This window comes from Diadema setosum, chromosome 9 (assembly GCF_964275005.1).
Source record: "Diadema setosum chromosome 9, eeDiaSeto1, whole genome shotgun sequence".
In the NCBI taxonomy this organism is placed as follows: domain Eukaryota; kingdom Metazoa; phylum Echinodermata; class Echinoidea; order Diadematoida; family Diadematidae; genus Diadema; species Diadema setosum.
In genome coordinates this window covers 15910873-15930984 of record NC_092693.1, presented here as the reverse complement: position 1 = coordinate 15930984, position 20112 = coordinate 15910873, and the positions used below count along the sequence as shown (strand labels likewise).

Sequence of the window (20112 nt, the reverse complement as noted above, 5' to 3'; positions counted from 1 at the left end):
CTTTAATACTTTTTTTTTTCTTCAAGTCTTTTTTAAAATCACAACCTCTAATTACAGGTGGCATTTTTTTCCCCCAGTGCTACCAGCGGCATAGCTCAAGGCCAGTCCATAGGAATAGCCGAAAGGGACCTACACGGGGAAGAAGTGGTAGGAATAAACAACATGCTAGAAATTCGATAGCGGCTTTAGAAGCGTGTTGGCTTTCCTTGAAGCCGATTCTTCGGAGCAAGTTCATCCTGGTATGGGACCAGCAAATCTAACGCGGAGCAGCACGAGCACTGCGCATGATCAGTCTAGATACATCCGTGCCTGCAATCAGTCATGGTGAATGACAGCTGATGTCTTCGTAATGTATATACCCTCGATCTCCTTCTCGTACATTTGATCGCACTGCGGGCAAACATAACTTAATACATTTTCATGTTTCATGGAACACGCCATAAAAATTCACACAACATGTTTATTGTTGTCTTCTGAATACACTGTACCAAAAGGGATTATATATGTTGTATGATGAGGGTACACGTAATCATTATAGAATATAATATGTGGCACTGATGATCACGTGAATGGGAGCGGGGGGGGGGGGGAGGGAGGGGCCAGGATTACATAACATGATAGCATCCTCTGCGTGTTCTTACCATTTTTGACGAATTGCACTCGCTCTTGATGCTTGATGGTCTGCAAGAATCTTCAAGGTTGAAGGAAGCAGACTACCACCACCAAGAAGAAAAAGAAGAAGAAGAAGAAGAAGAAGAAGAAGAAGAAGAAGAAGAAGAAGAAGAAGATGATGATGATGATGATGATGATGAAGAAGAAGAAGAAGAAGAAGAAGAAGAAGAAGAAGAAGAAGAAGAAGAAGAAGAAGAAGACTGAAGAAAAAGAAGAAGGCATGCCCTTTAGCAGCTCATGCAGGAAGCTAATCACAATGCTGGGATGGTGGTTGAAGGTAGTTAAAGGACAAGTCCACCTTCATATACAATGTGGATTGAGTGAATGCAACAATATTAGTAGAGCACAGCAGTGAAAGTTTGGGGGAAATCTGATGATCCGTTCAAAAGTTATGAATTTTTAAAGTATTTGCGCAGTCACGTATGCTGGATGAGAAGACTACTACAGTGTATGATGTCACATGCGTACAACGATATAAGGAAAATAAAAAAGAAGGCATGCCCTTTAGCAGCTCATGCAGGAAGCTAATGCTGGGATGGTGGTTGAAGCAGGTAGTTAAAGGACAAGTCCCCCTTCATATACAATGTGGATTGAGTGAATGCAACAATATTAGTAGAACACAGCAGTGAAAGTTTGGGGGAAATCTGATGATCCGTTCAAAAGTTATGAATTTTTAAAGTATCTGCGCAGTCACGTATGCTGGATGAGAAGACTGCTATAGCGTATGATGTCACATGCGTACAACGATATAAGGAAAATAAAAAGAGAATTTCACAAAACTTTACTTTTTGAGTAAAGTGCACATTTCTTCGACTTGTTACTGATGTATCTTAAGGGTAATATCATTCCCCCTGCCTTCTGAAAGAGAGAAGTCGAGTGGTTTTTTTTTATGCGAGAAAAGTGAAAATATATTGAATTTTCTTTATTCTTTCTTTATATCGTTGTACACATGTGACATCACAAGCTATAGTAGTCTTCTCACCTAGCCTTGACTGAGCAGAAACTTCAAAAATTCATAACTTTTGAACGAACTCTCACTGATGTGTTCTATACTAATATTGCTGCATCCACTCAACCCACATGTCTATGAAGGTGAACTTGTCCTTTAAAGTGTGCATGAAGCACGAAACAATATTATGGCAAGAACAACAATATGGACCGGTGGATGCGGTATGGTGACAATTAAAAACTCTGGCAGATTTTCAGACTTTTGCGTTTAAACATCTATAAATTGGTTATACTGCGTTCAAGGTAACAAAATTTATGGTGATTGGGATAAGGAATAAGAATAATTTCAAAATTCATTACAAATCACAGCAAACAAGGATTATGACGTAGCAGCTTCATATAAGGATGCAAAATTGGGTGCTCATGGAAGGAGAACAAAAGAAAAAAGCATGCATAAATTCTACTCAGGTGAAGTTCTCAATCAAGTGGTATTTAATGGAATTACATTGCTTCGTTTTTATACTGCAATATGTGAATCTTATTATGTCATCATTCTTATATGTGATCTGTTTTGGGTTTTTCAGAGTATTTGGTTAATCTGCTCAATGGCCAAAATAAACTTCACACATCTATTTTATTATGTGGCACTATCGATTTATGTACTACATGATGTGAAATTATGAAAATCGTCTGGAATTCCCTTTAATCAAGAAGGTGATGAATTTTCTTGAAGAGGGTTATTGGTCTAGGATTACCCTCGTAATCTTTTATGCATCTTAGAACAAAATGATAATAATGCAATTATGTATGCTACAGACCATATCATAATATAAAAAATATTGCCTTGTCTTTGATTAATCGTTGTAATATTACATTAATTGGCAGTCCCTTGGGAAAAATACACAATATTCCCCTCGAGACAATACTGATATGGAGACCTCTATTACACCTCTAAAAAGGCAATATCTGTATGATAGGGCACTATACATTATATAAAATACCATTGCATTGTTGTGTATCAAAGTGTGTATGTATCTCACTGTGTTCTAGATAGCTTGTCTGATAGAGCAGCGCTGTGAATAACTAGATCGAAAGATATATTAGGTAGCTTCAGCTGTACCTGGACTGGAAAATAATCTATTTTTTATGCGTAGATGGGATACTACAGAGGCAACCTCTCAAAATCATAAGGCTTCACATCAGAAACGACACAAGCAAGTATATCATACAGCCTACAGACGTCTTTGCAATATGCATACAAACGCCTCTCTGATATTGCATGCACACGTTTATCACGTATCATCAGCGACAAAGACACACAATAATTTAATGCATTACTCCTCCACTCGTACTCAATGTGAGAGTTGAGCAACAACTCTCAAGCCCAGATACAGACACTAATTATATCTCATAACAACCCACTTATACGGTCTTTGATTATTGCAATAAACGCCACTTACAATAGGTTATTCCATCTTAAACGCTAGTTCGTCTTGACAGACACTGCCCCCCCCCCCCCAAAAAAAAAAAATATATATATACGTACATATTACGTGTGTTTGTGTGTGTGAGTGTGCGTGTGTGTGTATAAAACCCTGAAACTTCATATCCATCTAAACTTGAACCATTTCAATTAATGCATTATTTCACACATTAATCTTTAATTTTTTGAGTGTCATTATTATAGTTGAAGCACAAAGTGTGAAGACGCAGTAGATTGTAAACGAGAGAATCGATAAACAGAACGAAACACAGACATATTACGACGTAAGAACTTTTCTCTATTATCATTCAACAGAAATATTTATTAATTTACGATTTGTACAAGGCACAATGTGAAACAGTTAATTGAAAAAAAAAGAGAAAATACATACAACGGTGGCTTCAAAAAGCAATAAAGTGCTTAAAATATCACTTTCAACAAGCTCTTTTCTTAGTACAGATCTCTGTAAAGTACGAAATACACACTTTGAATTGAAATTGAAGAGCGTTGCGCTCGTTTCCACCACTTCATTCGTGAACAGTAACCATCCTATTGAACTCAATGAATGACATCACAAGTGGAATCCCTAAACATCGACTACAGCAAGAACAGTGCTCGCGCGTCTTAGGCAAGAAATATGATCGAAATGTTATACAGTTGAACCTCTCGTATCCGGACAAGTCGGGACCGGGGCTCATCTGGATAAGGGATTTGGCCGGATACGGGAGACTCAATGCTTTATACATGTACATATACATACACATGTACTGATGTAGCCCATTGTAGTACCACATGTAGTAATGTGTATACTGCAACCTTTTCATTGTTACATTTGGGGATGTTTGGGGATGTTGAAATGTCTGGAGGTAAGCAATTTGGAAGGAAATTTGATGTAATGTACGTGTATGTTAATCATGTTGGAAGTAATATGTAATTCACGTGTGTTTGGGTAGGAGTTGTCAAGGAGTTGGGAATCCCCCTTTCCTCCCGTAATTATTAAAAAAAAATCACGGCGAGATTGCGTCCGTATAATAGAGAGATGCGGATAAAGGGAGGCCGGATAAGAGAGGTTCAACTGTATATGCGCGCCAGGTATTTCAGACTTTATGGAAATAAAGTGTGTGTTTCATGCCTATATACGTGAAGGTCGACGAACTTTCGAAGCCAACCTGTTTCCGCCGATAGTCTGCGCGAGCGCACCGGCGAACCAAAGTTCTTGGGCAACGAAGACGACTATTTTTGAGCGTGGAGAGTGCCGCGCGGCTCGTTGCGTGACGAGATATCACTCTGGATGTGATAGTTATTCTACGTCAGGCAACGCACGCATTTTCAATGCAAAACGGAGAATCAATTTCGATCAAAGCGAAATAGAAGGTATGTCCGACCAAACCATGTCACATGCCTCTGTATTTCACTAGATCGCGCCGGCACAATAGGAAGATAATTAAGCCAGATTTAGAACATACGTCAATAAATGTTCGGGGCTCCGTTTTCTACGTCTTTTCTCAATAAATAATTTTGTTTTATCATTACTGTTTTATCATTACAAATAAATAAATAAATAAATGGAATGGTTTCAGTAACACTGTAGTCGGCAATGTGGTGCACAGAGGGACGAGACATTGCACATACACTATATCATACTCTATGAAGGATAGAAATATTCACAACTAATCCTTGTTAGAACAGCTCTAACAGCAAAACATTTTCAACATTCAAATCTGAAAAGAAACGACCATTTCATATAGAGCTGGAATTTATACTTACTGTAGTATATGGCAAAGAATGAATCAGTGGAAAATTATCATTCTTAGGGGGAAATCATTAAAAAAAAAAACTATACCTTCAACATGGAACAGCTTTTTTTTTTCACAATAGAACAGGAAAAAGTGAGACTCGTCCTTACAAACGATATGAAATTGCAGTGAGTTCCTTCAACACCAACATCAATGCGTATAGTATTGTGCAGCAGAACAGTCGCACCACGAATAACATAAAACAAAATCGCGTGCTGTTTAAATGTCTAAAAATCAACACTGCCATTTGAACTCAGATATATCAGAAGATTAAGGAATGTGGTACAAATGCTAACCGTACAACGTTCCAACGTGGGTGGGGGGGGGGGGGGAGGGGTTACCATCCTGTTCAAATGTTTGAAATAGCGCCATCTTTGTTCGGCTCTTTCCTCAAACTCATCGATCGGTGGCGGATGGTCTGACTTTTTTTTTTTTTTTTTTGTGGTCCACGTTCCAATCTTAGCCCAAGTCCTTTTTGTCCTTTCTTTCTTTAATTTTCAGCACTCTAAACTACAATCTGTGGTTTTTACCCATTAGCACACCCATTGAGAATTACGGACATCGCTGATATGACAATGGCGGAAACTTCGACGCTCATTGTAACAAATTTGAGCGATTACAAACAATGTGTACTCATTGTGATCTAAAACACTTTGCCGAAAATGGAATACATGAAAATTCTTTAAATGCAGGACATTTCTCTTTCCTTTTCCACATGTTTTGAGACTTTCCGTCCAAGAAATTTCATCTATTGAGGTAGGCCTGATATTAGCAAGCTTTAGATCTGCGACACTTCTGGTTATGACGTGAAGAGACTCAACAAATTTGATCCTTCTAATGCGTTAGGAATGTATTGATGGCTGCGAACCAAATAAACACCTCGTTCGCTACCCCCATCCCATGATAGGACTTCTACTTTACCTCTAACTATGAGAACAGTATTTCAAGAACTGTTGTAAAATATTGCAATATTTAAAAACCAGATCTAGCAGCGAACAAAAATAATTGCAGCTCGATGACAATGAAATCTTCTTTCTAATGGTACTGTTTTCGCTCATACCATAGAGGTAAACTAACGCCAATCAACATCACAATTTTGTTTGTTTGTTTTTTTTTTTAAACAAAGAACCAAACAAAAAACTGGCAAGATGAATCTGTTTCAATAAATTATCTGATTAAATATCGAATAACTGTAATTAAACAAGAGGTTGTTATTATTTCAATGTCTGAAACTTGGGAGTGTTTCCAAAGTTTCCAGATTTCACATTCTGTGACATCAGGAGTTCAAGAGGCACAGTGTCAGTCTCAGTCGCTGTTTGAAATGACGCAACCAGATTCCTCGTGCTTGTTCAGAAGCGACATCCTCGAAAAGGTCTTTCCGCACGCCTTGCAGCTGTATTTCTTCACTTCTGAGTGGGTCTGCAGGTGCGCGCGGAGGTTGGAGCGGTCGGCGAACGCCCGCTGGCAGTGCTGGCACCGGAACGGCTTCTCACCCGTGTGCGTGCGGATGTGTCCCTGGAGCAGCCAGGGTCGCGAGAAAGCCTTCCCGCAGAACTTGCACTTGCATGGCAAGGTGTGTGTCCTGATGTGCATTTTGAGCGCTCCGAGCGACATGTACTCCTTGTCGCAGTATTTGCAGTTAAATGTCTTCTTGTTCTGGGCGTCGCAGTGTAGCTGCCTGTGCTTGCTCAGCCCACCGAACGTGGAGTACTCTTTCCCGCAGTCCGGGCAGTGGTACTTGGTGCTGTCCTCACCCGTCTTGGGGCTTCGCCTCCTCTTCGCGCTCTCTTTTAGCTCGGGTTTAGCGGCGGATGGCTGGTGAGGATGCAGGTGAAGTGGTGGAAGCAGCCGATTCTCGTCTTCGATGATAGGGGTAGGTGTGAGGAGGTGATGAAGGGACTGCTGCGGTAAGTGAGCGTGCAGTGGTTGCGAGAACGGTGGGGGCGGGCTGTAGCCCTTGTGCAGGTGCGGGAATGTCTCGCCTTCGAAGGGAGAAATGGACTTTGCGTAGAGCAGGTTCTGGCGGTGATGGTGCCTCCAGTAAGCCGTAGGGTTGGGGATAGCTTGCAGCGGCTCGGGCTTGTGGACGACGGGCTGAGGTATGGCTACCGGCGCGGTGACGGCCATCTCTGTGAATGCTGCAGCCGCCATTTCAGGATCGTATGCTGTAAATAAATAAGTGAAAAAGGATGACAAAAGATTAGATATCTACATAATAAGATACATATACGAATATACTACAACAAACATGCGAACACTAGTACACATGGAATGTCAGGGCAAATTCGAAGTGTATGCAATTGGCATTTCTGAGCAAGAGATTATTATCTACTCTGTCGGTAAATTACAATCTAGCTTTGTGATTAAACAGCGTCTATCAGATCTAAACAACTCGTAAACTTCCGATAGCTACAGCAAAGGGACGTGTCTTATGTGTCTTTTTTATATCTTATATTATGTCCTAGAAGGAACTGTGTCACTCAATTTACATCAATATCTGTCACAAAATCAAAGCCTGAGAATTAACAGTTGACACGACGTGTTCGAAGTCACGTTCTTACAGGTCAGAATTCACTCCAATTTCAGGCGCACTTAACGAATGTGGATCGTTCGATTCTAATGATCTTAACTATTGTCTTATATAATCATTTAACTGCTTTAGGTTGAAGGCTAAGAACACGAAATTTCGTAATTTTTAAATTCGATTCAATTTATTTTTCATTTTTCTACCACAAAAAAAAAGGGTATAAGAGAATTACAATTGAGCTTGAATACGTGCACACAGGTAGACTGAAGGATAAAAAGTTGAATTAATAAAAAAGAAATTGAAAGCATGTATACATAGTTTTCAAACCAAACTTCTTGTTTATGTATACATATGAATTATGTTCCGAGTCAAAACAAAAGAAGAAAGAAAATGAGGGGTATATTAATAAGCAGTGCTTGTACACTGTGGACAACTCATGCAATCGACGCAAAGACTTCGACTTTCTGATAATACAAGTAAAATATGAAGTATTTTAAAACAGGACAGACATGATAGAAATATACAAACAAAGTGTAATAAAAACATAAACATAAACACAAACAAAGAGGCAAAGAAGCACACAAATATGGCATGACTGTAAATGTTAATTGAAATAAAGAAGAAGAAGAAAAGAAAAAAAACACTGCCTTAATCCTTCTCTAACCAGGGTCCGGCAAGCGACATGAGTCGTGATCATTTCTAAGTACTATTAAAAGGCAAGCAATCCTTGGTCAGAGATGTCTACAACTCTTTTGTTCAAAGACAGTTAAACTCACATTCATAACGACATATAAACCTAGTTGACAAAATTGCACGAAGAATGGAATACAATTACTGCTGAATGAAACAGCATATTTGACTTTCTCTCTCTTTCTGTACAAGCCCTAGAAATACATGAATGTATCATATGAATAGATAGATAAATGCACACGTAGGAGCCTATATACATGCGTTATAAATACATTAATGAATAGATAAACAGAAAAGTGTTCATAAACAATGAGGATGAATGCCTTTTGATAACCTGGAATAGGATCTGGCTAAGAATATGTAATTATATAGTATTCTATTCTATAGTTACAAATCACTGCTAAAATGAAATCGCTTCTCAAGAGGAAAAGAAATTATTCAATCAATTCATGGACAATTGATTATCAATGATTGTGGTTATTTTGCAACTGTTTGTTGTTTGTATCAGGAACAAAAGCGACTGGTGTCCGATTATGTTTGTTTACAGACGTCAAAGAAAATTGAAGGAATGTACAATACTGAGGTTTAACCTGTTACACTGGGTTTTTTTATACACGTTTGCTGTTGGAAACACTGGACAAAACGCACTTTAAAAAAATAAAACGGTAGGTGAGGACAGCTATCCCTCAAAAGTTTTTTTTTTTTTTTCACAATTTGATATTGGGACGTTGTCATTTTTGTCCCTAGTTTTTGTAACAAATGAGGGATATTAAAAATATGTAAAAGTCAGCAATGGGTGCACTTATATGAATAAAGCGGGAATCAATCACACTTTTGCCGGAGAGATGATACGATCATGAATTAATGTTATTTTTGCAGATATTTAGAGTCTAAACTACAATCAAACTCTCCGTAAGTAGGATCGCATCGACTGAAAATAATCAGTTTGTTCGCATTTGTTGTTGCAGTACTTGTTGTTGTTCCACTGTCCAACAAACGCTTACTTAGTTTGATCCAAAACATGAACACCCGATTCAGGTTCAACTTGAGTTCACCATGTTTTTAGTTATTTTGATGACAACTTATCCATTAATCCATTTGATTTCAACCTGTTGATACAGAGTTTTAAACTCGTACATCTATAGATTGAAAACGTCAGACTCCATATTTAGAGTTTGATACGTGAGAATAATTTTTCAAAGACCTAGTTGTCGAAAAAACACCTCATCAAACGAGAGCAAAAAAAAAAAAAAAAAAATGTTGAGCGTAAAGACATCTAGTCTAGACGTCTAGATATCTTGTCTACCATGATTTATAAAATTTTATGGAAGCAAGTTTTAAGAATGATATAGTTTATACATTCGAGCGTCTGTGCACGTAGCTGTTCAGCAGAATCAAGCAGGTGGAATGTTGTTGTGCATCCCTGTATTTGAATAAACCTTCACATTTCTGTATGTGGGCACCTAGCGACGGTTGGACCGAACCAGGGTCTGGAAGTTGACAACATCGCCCTTATCCCACCTTGGTCTACATACTACTAACTAAGTCAGATCCCATGAAAAGAATATGGTGCGAAATAATAAAACTGTCTTATTATTATTGTTATTCTTCTTGTTCTTTTTGTTTTCTTTATTCAAAAAATCTTAAACAGTTAAATGCCACCTCTCTTCGACACACAAATGACTCTCATAAGATTAACTAGTTACAGGACAGTCTTGCTTCGGATACCAACGGTGATGAAGTTGTGAGCTCACCTGTTCTGGCGATTCCATGTTGCAGTTTTCTCAGACCCGAGGCGGTTTGCTTCGCATTTTTCTTCACAAGAAAAGAACGTGGCATGTCGGCAATGTCACTTCGCAAAACCAGATCAAAGTGTATTCAGCTATCAGAGCTACTGAAGAATTGCAAACTACAAACGAGGAAGAGCGTTCACTGAACGTCACGGAGTGCGGAGAGAGATCTTTTACAAGTCAATAACTTCCTTGATTGATTCACGGTATAGTGATGAACGTCGCTCTATGATCAGCTACTATCAAGTAAACAGAAATGTACGTGCCCCGCTAATATACACGTTCAATTTTATATGACGTGACAACAAGTGCATTGACAAGGTACTAGTAGTTCGCTGCGTATGCTAAGAAGCGTAAAGGAAATGACCAATCAAGTGGTTGATCGAGAACTCATTGAGAGTTAATCAACCAATGGGCGTTCACGATTCCGCGGAGTTTGCCAAATGCGTTAGCGTACAAACTGTAACACTATTCGAAGCGCGCGCATTGTCTGTGTGTAGGACTAACAGCAGGTGTACTGTGCTTTTGATGGTGAGCTGGCTTCATTTGCTTGTGTGCAGGGTGTACGCTGAAACCCTTTCGTCGGTTATCTACGATCCGAGTCACGTCTGGAACCAGTCACTCAGCTCAGTCTTGTCAGTGCGAAAATATGACCGCAATAGACTTTTACATTCTCGGAGTGCATGTATATGATTTTAATAAGCTCGCTGGCACGTCGTGCTTTACAAATATTGACCTGAAGAATAATATGAAACTCCTACAGCATACCTCTTCTGGGCGACTATTAACAAAATAAGGGGATCGCTAACAAGCAAAAAACAAACAAATAAACAAACAGACAAACAAAAGAACATGATAACAGTTAAGAACTAATTCTAAATTACCAGATTCCCTCTGGCAACGGTCTTGCGTAAACTTTCAATGTCCATCACACCGAAGAAAGTCCGATGTAAAGCGAAGACATTTTGGGCAGCGACGTCCTTCTTTTACGACAAAGTAGGCTGCCTGATTTACTTTTTTTGTTTTTTGTTTTTTAATGATTAACCTGAAAAAAAAAAAGGAAATAGATTGCCATCACTTGATCTTGAAGACCAGCTTGCTCGCAGCAAACTGTACTATTACGACAATATACAGGGGACTTGACTGGGCACAGAATGTTCATGTGCTTAGCGAAGCCATAAATGAGTCAATTTTAAAATGTGTATGCGTGGTTTAAGAACGGCTACCCCCCCCTTTTTTTTATGCTGGGGGGGGGGGTGGTGAGTTACAAATCTGAAGGACTCTATAGGATGCTAATGTTCAAGATAACGTTAATGAACAGAGTAAGATACTTACAGACGAAAGTGCAAACCAAGCTTGTGGAATTTTTGAGTGCCACGTATTTTCACCGAAAAGCGATATTGGTCGCGGCCAGTAGGCTAAAAGTGTATCACTTCACAACTCTCCCATTGGTTACACTCACCAAAAAGTGTGACTTCTTTTTTCGTACTTAAAGGTCCTGATTACCTTTGGGAGCAGTAATTAAAAAAAAAATGTTCAAGATATCACATTTGATGCAGATGTGTCGGTCTGTTGTATCACAAAACATCCTACCATGACATTTTTGCAATAAAGCCTAGAAGGAGATATCAGTATTTTTCTCATTAAACCGTAGCTGTAGAACTATTGTTCACATTTTGTGTATTTAACAATACTTAACATGGATTATACGGATTCAAATTTTTACAGTGGTTGTTTCTATAACTCATATTTTTAGAACTATTTTAAAGCAATAATACTGAGTTTTTGTTTCTTCTGCAAATGGTAAATTATGCCAAACGACAAACCATTACCCCTTGAAGCCTTGTTGTCAACAAGAAGGTTGATGCGAGAAGACAATGGCGTGCTGCAAATGATGCATAACCTATTCTTATATTATTTTATACGAAAAGGGGAAATCATGTGCCGCTTAAATGGTTAGTAGACTTGTGAACTGATGAGATCATCATGCAGCTCCTAGCTCCATTCAGTGTATTTAGTGCTGTTTTTTCTTATTCTTTCTTTCGAGTCCGTACACGATACAAATACATTTTTATGTATATTCATTGTTTAGCTCGCAAGACCTTTACCATCAATCTTATACGCGAAAATATTCATCTGCGCATGTCTCCGAAGTTTCCCGTCTAAAATAAGGAAATATTTCTCGACATTTACTTATGAAAGTATCAACTGCAGCAAGAGAAATGTTGGCTTTGTTAATGTTCCCTGCATCATATCCCTGAGTAGTCTGTATACCACTGATGTTTTTTCTTAATTTACTTTTTTTTTACATAAACTGCATTCTGTCATCATGTTAATCGTTATTATCATCGACTCATTGTCAACAATAGTTGGATATTACCTATTCATCGATAAAATTTCTCTTTAATTCCGATGTGATGAGAACGAGGCACTGATGTAGTCATAGCAACGTGAAATTGTCTTCTACTTCAACAGAACTTCGAGCGTTTGTGTTTTCCTCATCGGAGAGTGTGAACCTCCTTTCTCCAGCTCTCTGCTCCTCATTCCATATTACAAACTGGGTTCACATTCCAACATCAACATTACTCATCGCCCAGCTATGAAAATGAAACAAAAGAACCTGCAGGTATCATAACAAGAGTATAGTCCCTAGATCTTTTTTATAGCCAGATGTATGAAGATGACTATTCATATATCATAAGATTCACACTTTTGCACTCTTGGTGGGCACGGGTACGGAGGTACTCCCGGTGGGCGGGCCGGTCGGTGCCCGCAGGGAGTCGTTTACATACCGCTGCGATGACGATGGGGATTCCACCGTCTCCAGCTCCAGTTTCGCATGGCTATACGGTCGCATCATCCTGGTCGGGCGGGTATCCCTGTGTCTCGAGTCTCACGTCACGCCCGATTCCCATGACTCCTCTGTGATTCTTTCCACGCTCCTTGATGACACCGTGCACTCTCCTGGTCTGATGATGCCTTCTCTCTATTATATTCCTTCCTCTCGGTCGGGACTATATTCGCGTCACGTCCATCCCATCTCATGCTGCCATGGTAACGAGTAGCAGGTCATTCAACCTGTTGAATTTGGCTTGAGGGTGATGTCTTGTCATTCTCGTGCACCCCGTCTCCTCCCCATCTCCACCCACTCACCACCTTCAATTTCTAATGGCTTATACGGTCTTGTGCATTATAGGCAAACTTATAAAAGGCAAGAGAGGGGGAAAATGATAATCTCCTGTCTAGCTTAATAATGACCATTCCACCATTTTGACAAATGATATAATATAATATGATATAATATAATATGATATAATATAATATAATATAATATAATATAATATAATATAATATAATATAATATAATATAATATAATATAATATAATACAATAATTCAATTTTATGCGCGTGCACCATTAAACGTTTAAAAATGAAAATGATGCGAGGATATCAGTGGATTAACTGTCTTTACGCCGATCCTATTGTAAAAGATTTTGAGTTATGTTGACCTATGATAGTTGGGGTTAATCCAATGCATCCACACGATTATAGTACATTGATTTTTCATACATTGTCTTTAACGATGATCACTGGGCAACTGTGTTGCTGGTTTAGTTAATATCATGGCAGCTCGCCTTGGAGCAACCTTCTGTAAAGCTGAATGTTTAGATCGAGAGATTAAAAATCGTGATTATTGAGGCTTATTGGTGAGGCCAGCATATAAACGCAAAAAAAAAAAAAAATCTATCGAACTAGACCTCAATAAACAAAGAGACAAGCAAACAAATAAATAACCCGCCAAAGTGGAATGATTAGTGATCTCCATAATACTGTAACCATAGAACCATTCGTACTAATAGTGGGGAGGGGGGGGGGGGGGAGGGGCGGGGATACTTCATGGAGATACGAATGGACTATAATAATATGCTATGTTTCCTTGTTTCAGTTCAAATTGTCTTTCATAAGGTAAGTCCAAGACATAATTACAGACTTATGAAATGAACACAAAATCAGATTGATATCCAAGGTGACTTTCCTGCCACCACTAAAGTGAACAGAATTGCATTTTAATATAGTTCCATCTATACTTAATATTCTAATCCCTTTTCTCACTTTCTTTCTTCACGTATAAAACCAGTACAGAAACTTTTCCATGAAGATAATGGAGGAGGGTGGGGGTTGAAGGGAAGGGGGAAGCCATAGATCTCACGCAGGAGATTGAACATCCAAATTAATTGCGACAAATTGAAGCACATGACGCTTTTCTGTCGCATCTGTTAGTCAGCACCAATACGAAGCAAGCGAAGGGCTTCATCCCTCTATGATACATCGAGACAATTATCTTCTCTAATGCCCTGGGCGTGGTGCGGTTTCCGTCAATCAAGATCAATGCGTTTGAGGTGGAAGAAGCAGAACTCCATAGTATACGAGGTCCTGGACCAAATCTAGACCAAAATAAGCGGCACCCCAAATCCCTACGTGTGAGAGAGACGAGCAACGAGCTGTCCGTCCGTGCATATCCCGGCGATCCGTCCAATCAGAGCACGACAAAGTTTGCGTGACGCGCGCGATCGTGAGTGATGGTGACAAGACCCCTTCGAGTCAAGTGTCAAAATTACCAGTCACGAGCGCTTCGGTTGCAAAAGTAGTGAGGCGCGCTGTGTACTATGTCTCGCTGTCTGCTATGCGTACCCCGTTTGTAGGCCCGCGCTTTTTGGCATCGATCGAGGCTTATGATGAGAAGAGGCAGCTGAGGAGGGGAGCATGACAAAAATGCTCCGGCCTCAAAATCCTTATACCTGCCATTCTCCCGTCTCTCCGATTTAACCTTCAGATATACCCCCTCGCCGCGTCAATCGAGATATGTGTGCTCATATCAGCCTTTGTTGTCATACCTGGTTGCAGAGAGTTAATCTGAGATAATTATCAAAGCCAACATCCAGTCAGTTTGAGGAAACTTTTAATCAACAGCCCAATCGGGATTTATATCTTCTCAGAGTGACCAAGGACACGCCGTATTTTCGATTATGTATATAGGAACAACATTATTTGTGTCGAGTTGTCACGTCGTCATCTCGAGTTATAGTATTAAAGTACTCTAAAGTTTTAAAATAGTAAAAACTTCTTCCTACAGTTATCCACGTAAAATTTAGCTATAAACTTTAGAGAGACTTTAGCGCTTTAGAGTCACGACAAAAACAACAATGACACACATATACAGACGTTGGAATAGAAGTAAAAGAACAAATAAACAGATTTATCATTTTATTTGAAACAAAGAAGCACATTGTACTAGTACTCCAATACGAGAGTCTGCATGAGCTGATGGCGCTATTACAAAGTGCTATGTGGCACTGGTCTGTAAGTTCATTGACCTTGCTATATCCCGCATTGACTCAACCTATACTCTGCTTTCAACGCTGTCGCACTTTTTGTATACTTCCGCTCAAATACATCCCTGTTCATGTATTTATGCATGCCTTATGTACAATACAAATGCATGTATCACAATCGTTACTTCATCTATATCGTTATAATGTTCTCTATATTTCACCTGTCGCAGCAACATCGATCGATGCAGAGCTAATGAACCCGTATTTCATATAGCATTCTTTAGTGTTTTTATTTGTTTGTTTTTTTAAATCAGGAATGCAAGCAAAATGAATATCAAAGACAGGTAACCCGTCGCTAGTTTAACACACACTACTGCTATACAAGGCTCTGATAGATCAAAAGTAACTGATTTATTTGTTTCTCTATTTCTTTTTAGTGTGTTTTTTGCTTGAAGAAGATAGCTATACAAAGAGAAAAAAACCCACCAAATCATAGCCAGACTACAAGTGCATTGTAAGTCAATCCGTTTGCCTTCTTCCCTCCGTCTCAGCAAAATAAAAACTAAAATGTTAAGCGCCACGTATCAGTGGGGCACATCTGGGCCCTGTTGCATAAAACCCTTACCGCTGGACTTACCGCTCCTTTCTAGCGGTAAGTCTTCAAATTAGCGGTAAATTTTATAATCCTTGATGCTGATTGGCTGTGACGCCTAATTTTGACGGTAGTTACCATTGAAATTCAACTGTAAGATTTATGCAACGGGCCCCTGATGTGCCCCTGCATGCCTACCAATACACCCGAGATGGGATGGCATAGTCTTTTGTCTTTGTATGTCTGTTCTTCTTGCGTATTTCACACGCACAATAGCAACTACAATCGCTTAAGCAAACTAAATAATGTGTGATGACGTCATCTCCCGCAGCATTCGTATCTGTTTGTACAATGCATAAACATTCATATTTTTCTGATGAATAATTTTGTACCAATGAATTCCCGTCTTTAGCATGTTTAGTAGTCATTATTGCTGAGTCATAGGCATCTGTTCTACTTGTTGGAGCACATGAAAGGGATCTTTGATGATTTTAGAATAATCAAATGCGAAGGCTGTATTCTATGTTATTTATGTCATTAAAGAACAATGAAATTAGTGTACAGGTTTATTAATAAATAATGGGGGACATGATTTTTTTGAGGGCAATGACATAATCACCTCATCCGCTGTGCATTATTAAGTGACATTTTGGCCGATCAGTGTTTCGTGAAAAACGCTTGACATTTTGAAATTCCATATAAATCTTTCTTATTTTGGTCCAACTTTAATGAAATTTTGTACACGCTTTTCTCTTTCGGAGAAATCGGGAGACTGTGCGTCTCAGACAAATATTGTGAAAGTCACTGTCCAGGACAGCAGACAGTTCGAAATTGGTTCGTGGTTGGTCTATAAGGGTCATGTAGATTTTCTATGGACAAACGATATTTTTCATTTGTATCATTATGCTTTATAATGCATAAACTTTACGTTTATCATATCAAACTATTTCTGTTTTATTGCACAAATTCTCAGATATAATTGATTTGTCCATTACCAGTCCTGATTAAGCACATAACATATTGCTGTTGCTTTTCTGAAACTGATAAAGCCCTGTTTCCTGTTTGGTTTCTTTACGAAGCCAATTATAATTTCTAATATTACACGTTTCAGAAGAAATGTTCTATTCGATAGAAGGTATACTCCTCCAATAGTATTTCATCATAAAGAAGTTACAATGTATTTGCTATTCTGCTTTCATGACCAATGTTGCGTCCGGAGATATATTATAACATGCATTCAAAAGACCACAATTTCAAAGGGCATTGACCGAGCGGTTGATTAACATTGCACTTGTCATGCCATCATCCGATTGTAGAAAATCTTTGATTCGAGAAATATGTCGGTCGTGCGCAGTCAAGGTAGTACAAACTATATAGGCAGACGCGATAGTCGGATATGGGACAAAATATCGTGAGAACCTTACATTACCGGTCACGATACACCTTTATGAGGCAAAGACTAAAACTGTTATTTTTTCCCCTCTGTGTTCTCTTGAATCTGTTCCTGTTTGTTGTTCGTGCGGTTATCTGTCTAAAGTTTCCCAACGATCGTGTTGTTTTCATTAACATCCCTTGATCCTTGCAACTTTCAGAAAATAGCAGTGGTTTCCTGTCATGCCAAAAGCGTTCCACTGTGTGAATTTTCGTGTTTTTTTTTCATTGTTCGTGTTGGTTTTGTGTGCCTGTATGTACGTGTGGATATGTGCATAACTTAACGATAGAATAATACAATAGTTGTTGTTTTTTTAGTCTGGTGAATACATTGGGTTTTTTTTTAAGTCTATGTAGGTTCTGTTTGTTCACATCTTTTCCAGATAATCATGTTTTTATTCTTCGTCACCGGAATCAAGTCTCAGGACATATCTTCAACTTTTGCTTGTACTTTTTTTTTTACGTTGATGAAGATAAAAGTAATATTAATAATGATGAAAATCATAATGATGATGATTGCAAAATGTATAATGATAGTGACAATGAAAGAACTCCTATGATTAAAAAGGATGGTAATGATAAAAAGAAGGAAGAGTATAGGAGAAAGAGCCGAAAAAAGGAGAAGATAAAAACTGGTATTTGTAGAGTTACAACGACTGTTCATAGGTGTACTGCTAAGACTGTGAAATTTTTCTTTGTCATTAAGGGTGGTGACTTTGTGACAAACATTCCCAGGAAGTTCAACGTCACCACCTCCGCGGGTGAGGCCCGCGTTGACCTGTGCGGCGTCGCGACACCTGCGACCGCTGGAGCGCGGCGGGGCGTCGCAGCGCCAGGTGACTTCTCGAGCTCAGGTGGCACAGCTGTAAATAGGTATAATAACTATACCACCGTACTCCATGGTTTCCCCTTACTGTAATGGAAGGCCTAGAATAGCCATCATGAGTGTTCTCTTAGACCCCTCCCCACACCCCCATTTAACTGTGAGAAAAAAAAAAAATCTGTCTCTGCGCCCCCGCTGTCTCATCCTGAATTGATTGCTTGATTGACGTTCCCTCATATTTTCGGATCATAAGGTATGAAAACGTGACAGTCACGACTATGACATGATTATCACATGATTATGATAACGTTGTGGGTTTGTTTGTCTTTTCTTTTTACCCCATTGTCCTAAGCAAAACAATTTTAGTAGATCTCTGCAGAAAAAGTCTTTACGAAGACCCCCATACACTTGGTAAATTTGTCAAAAAATTGGATGTATTTAATTATGTCTTAATATGCCATATGCAGATGAAACAAAAACCCATCTCTGGTGCTCTCAAAATAGTTCTAAAATGTCAGTTAGGGATAGAAACGACCAAAGTAAAAATTTGAATCAGTATAGATTATGTTAAGTATTGCTAAATATAAAAAATGTGAACAATATTTATGATAAAAATGTTTCTAGACTAAACCGTCTACACTGTTATGGTTTATTGAGAAGATAGTGACAATTATCTCCTTATATTTTAGGCTTTATTGAGAAATGTTTACTTGGTCGGATGTTTTGTGATATAGCTTATACCTGCACATATCCATCAAATGAGATATCTCGAACATTTTTTTTAAATCCCTGCTCAAAATTGTAAACAGTACCTTTAATACATCACTGGAGGAGGTGGAGAAGGAACGGACTAGGAAGGGGGAAGGAACAAGGAAGAAGTAGAAAAGAAAGAGGAGGACACGGAGGAAACGGGAGAGTGTATCGGAGAACGTTGAGGAGGATTGAAAATCTGACAAATATGTATGGGGATACGATAAAATTTCAGCGATTGATTGAAGATGGCAAGGTAAAAAAAAAAAAAATATATATATATATATATATATATAAAGAGAGCAGAGAGGTATATAGGAAGAAGAGAAAAGATGACACGGTTCCGATCAGGAGATCGAGGAGCCATTTTCATCGCCTTGAAAAGGACAAGACGTCGAATTCACAACATCTTCCTTTGCTTGTACCTTTTGGAGAGTATAGCTCACCAGAGAGATACGAACATTGGTGTTTTATCTATATTAATCTCTCCAAGTTTTTGCACAGAATATTTACTGAGTGTTTTGTCTAATGTATAGTGCCTGTTCGTCATTTTCGCTGAAATCTTTACATTTTCCTTTCACTTTCTTCTCATCCCCTTCCTTCCTTGTTCTGTCTTGTCCAATAACCATTAAAACTGTATTAATTACGATTCGAGCATTATGCACTATTATGAACCTGATTATAATAACCACTGAGTTTACTGATTTAATTGCTTGAAAATTGTATTCTTCTTTGCTTTATTATCACCAATATAATTATATATCGCCAAAAGCCTTGTCCTCAAAAGACATAAACAAAGTATTATCTCAAGCCTTTTCTCCGTCGAACAGGAAATTGGAAAGAATTATAGTATCATGAAACCAGAATACCGAACTATCGGTGCAGAATTTCCGGTATGGGATAAATCACTTGGAAGCTAGACGACCATTCATTACGGATGTATGTTTTTATTTTATTTATTTATGGTTTGTTTGTTGTCGTTGTTTTTGACAACGGAAGCGGATGACTTTGAGAGTCATGATTGTCAAGGTTGAATATATTTTGAAGGCTACCCATATTCTATTTTGTTGTGTGTTTGTGCTGGGAGCATAATCATGATATTAGCCAACGAAATAAGGACATGAAGATTATCGTCTGTATACTCAATGGTGTCTGGGATGATAAGCACTATGTAAAATATATGTGTGTGTGTGTGTGTGTGTGTGTGTGTGTGTGTACGTGCGTGTGTGTGCATATGTGTGTGTGTGTGTGTGTGTGCTTGTGTGTGTGTGTGTGT

The 20112-nt window shown here is 38.7% G+C and overlaps 1 protein-coding gene across 1 annotated transcript; it reads right to left on the bottom strand.

The window, feature by feature from the left end:
* Window positions 1-3403: 3403 nt before the first annotated feature.
* LOC140232477 (zinc finger protein SNAI2-like) lies at window positions 3404-10128 on the bottom strand. The gene is made up of 2 exons (XM_072312570.1): window positions 9871-10128; window positions 3404-7064 (listed from the first exon to the last, which is right to left on the bottom strand). Exons 1-2 carry the CDS (start codon window positions 9953-9955, stop codon window positions 6205-6207), a joined length of 945 nt encoding a protein of 314 aa, XP_072168671.1. The 5' UTR covers window positions 9956-10128; the 3' UTR covers window positions 3404-6204.
* Between the last annotated feature and the right edge of the window lie 9984 nt (window positions 10129-20112).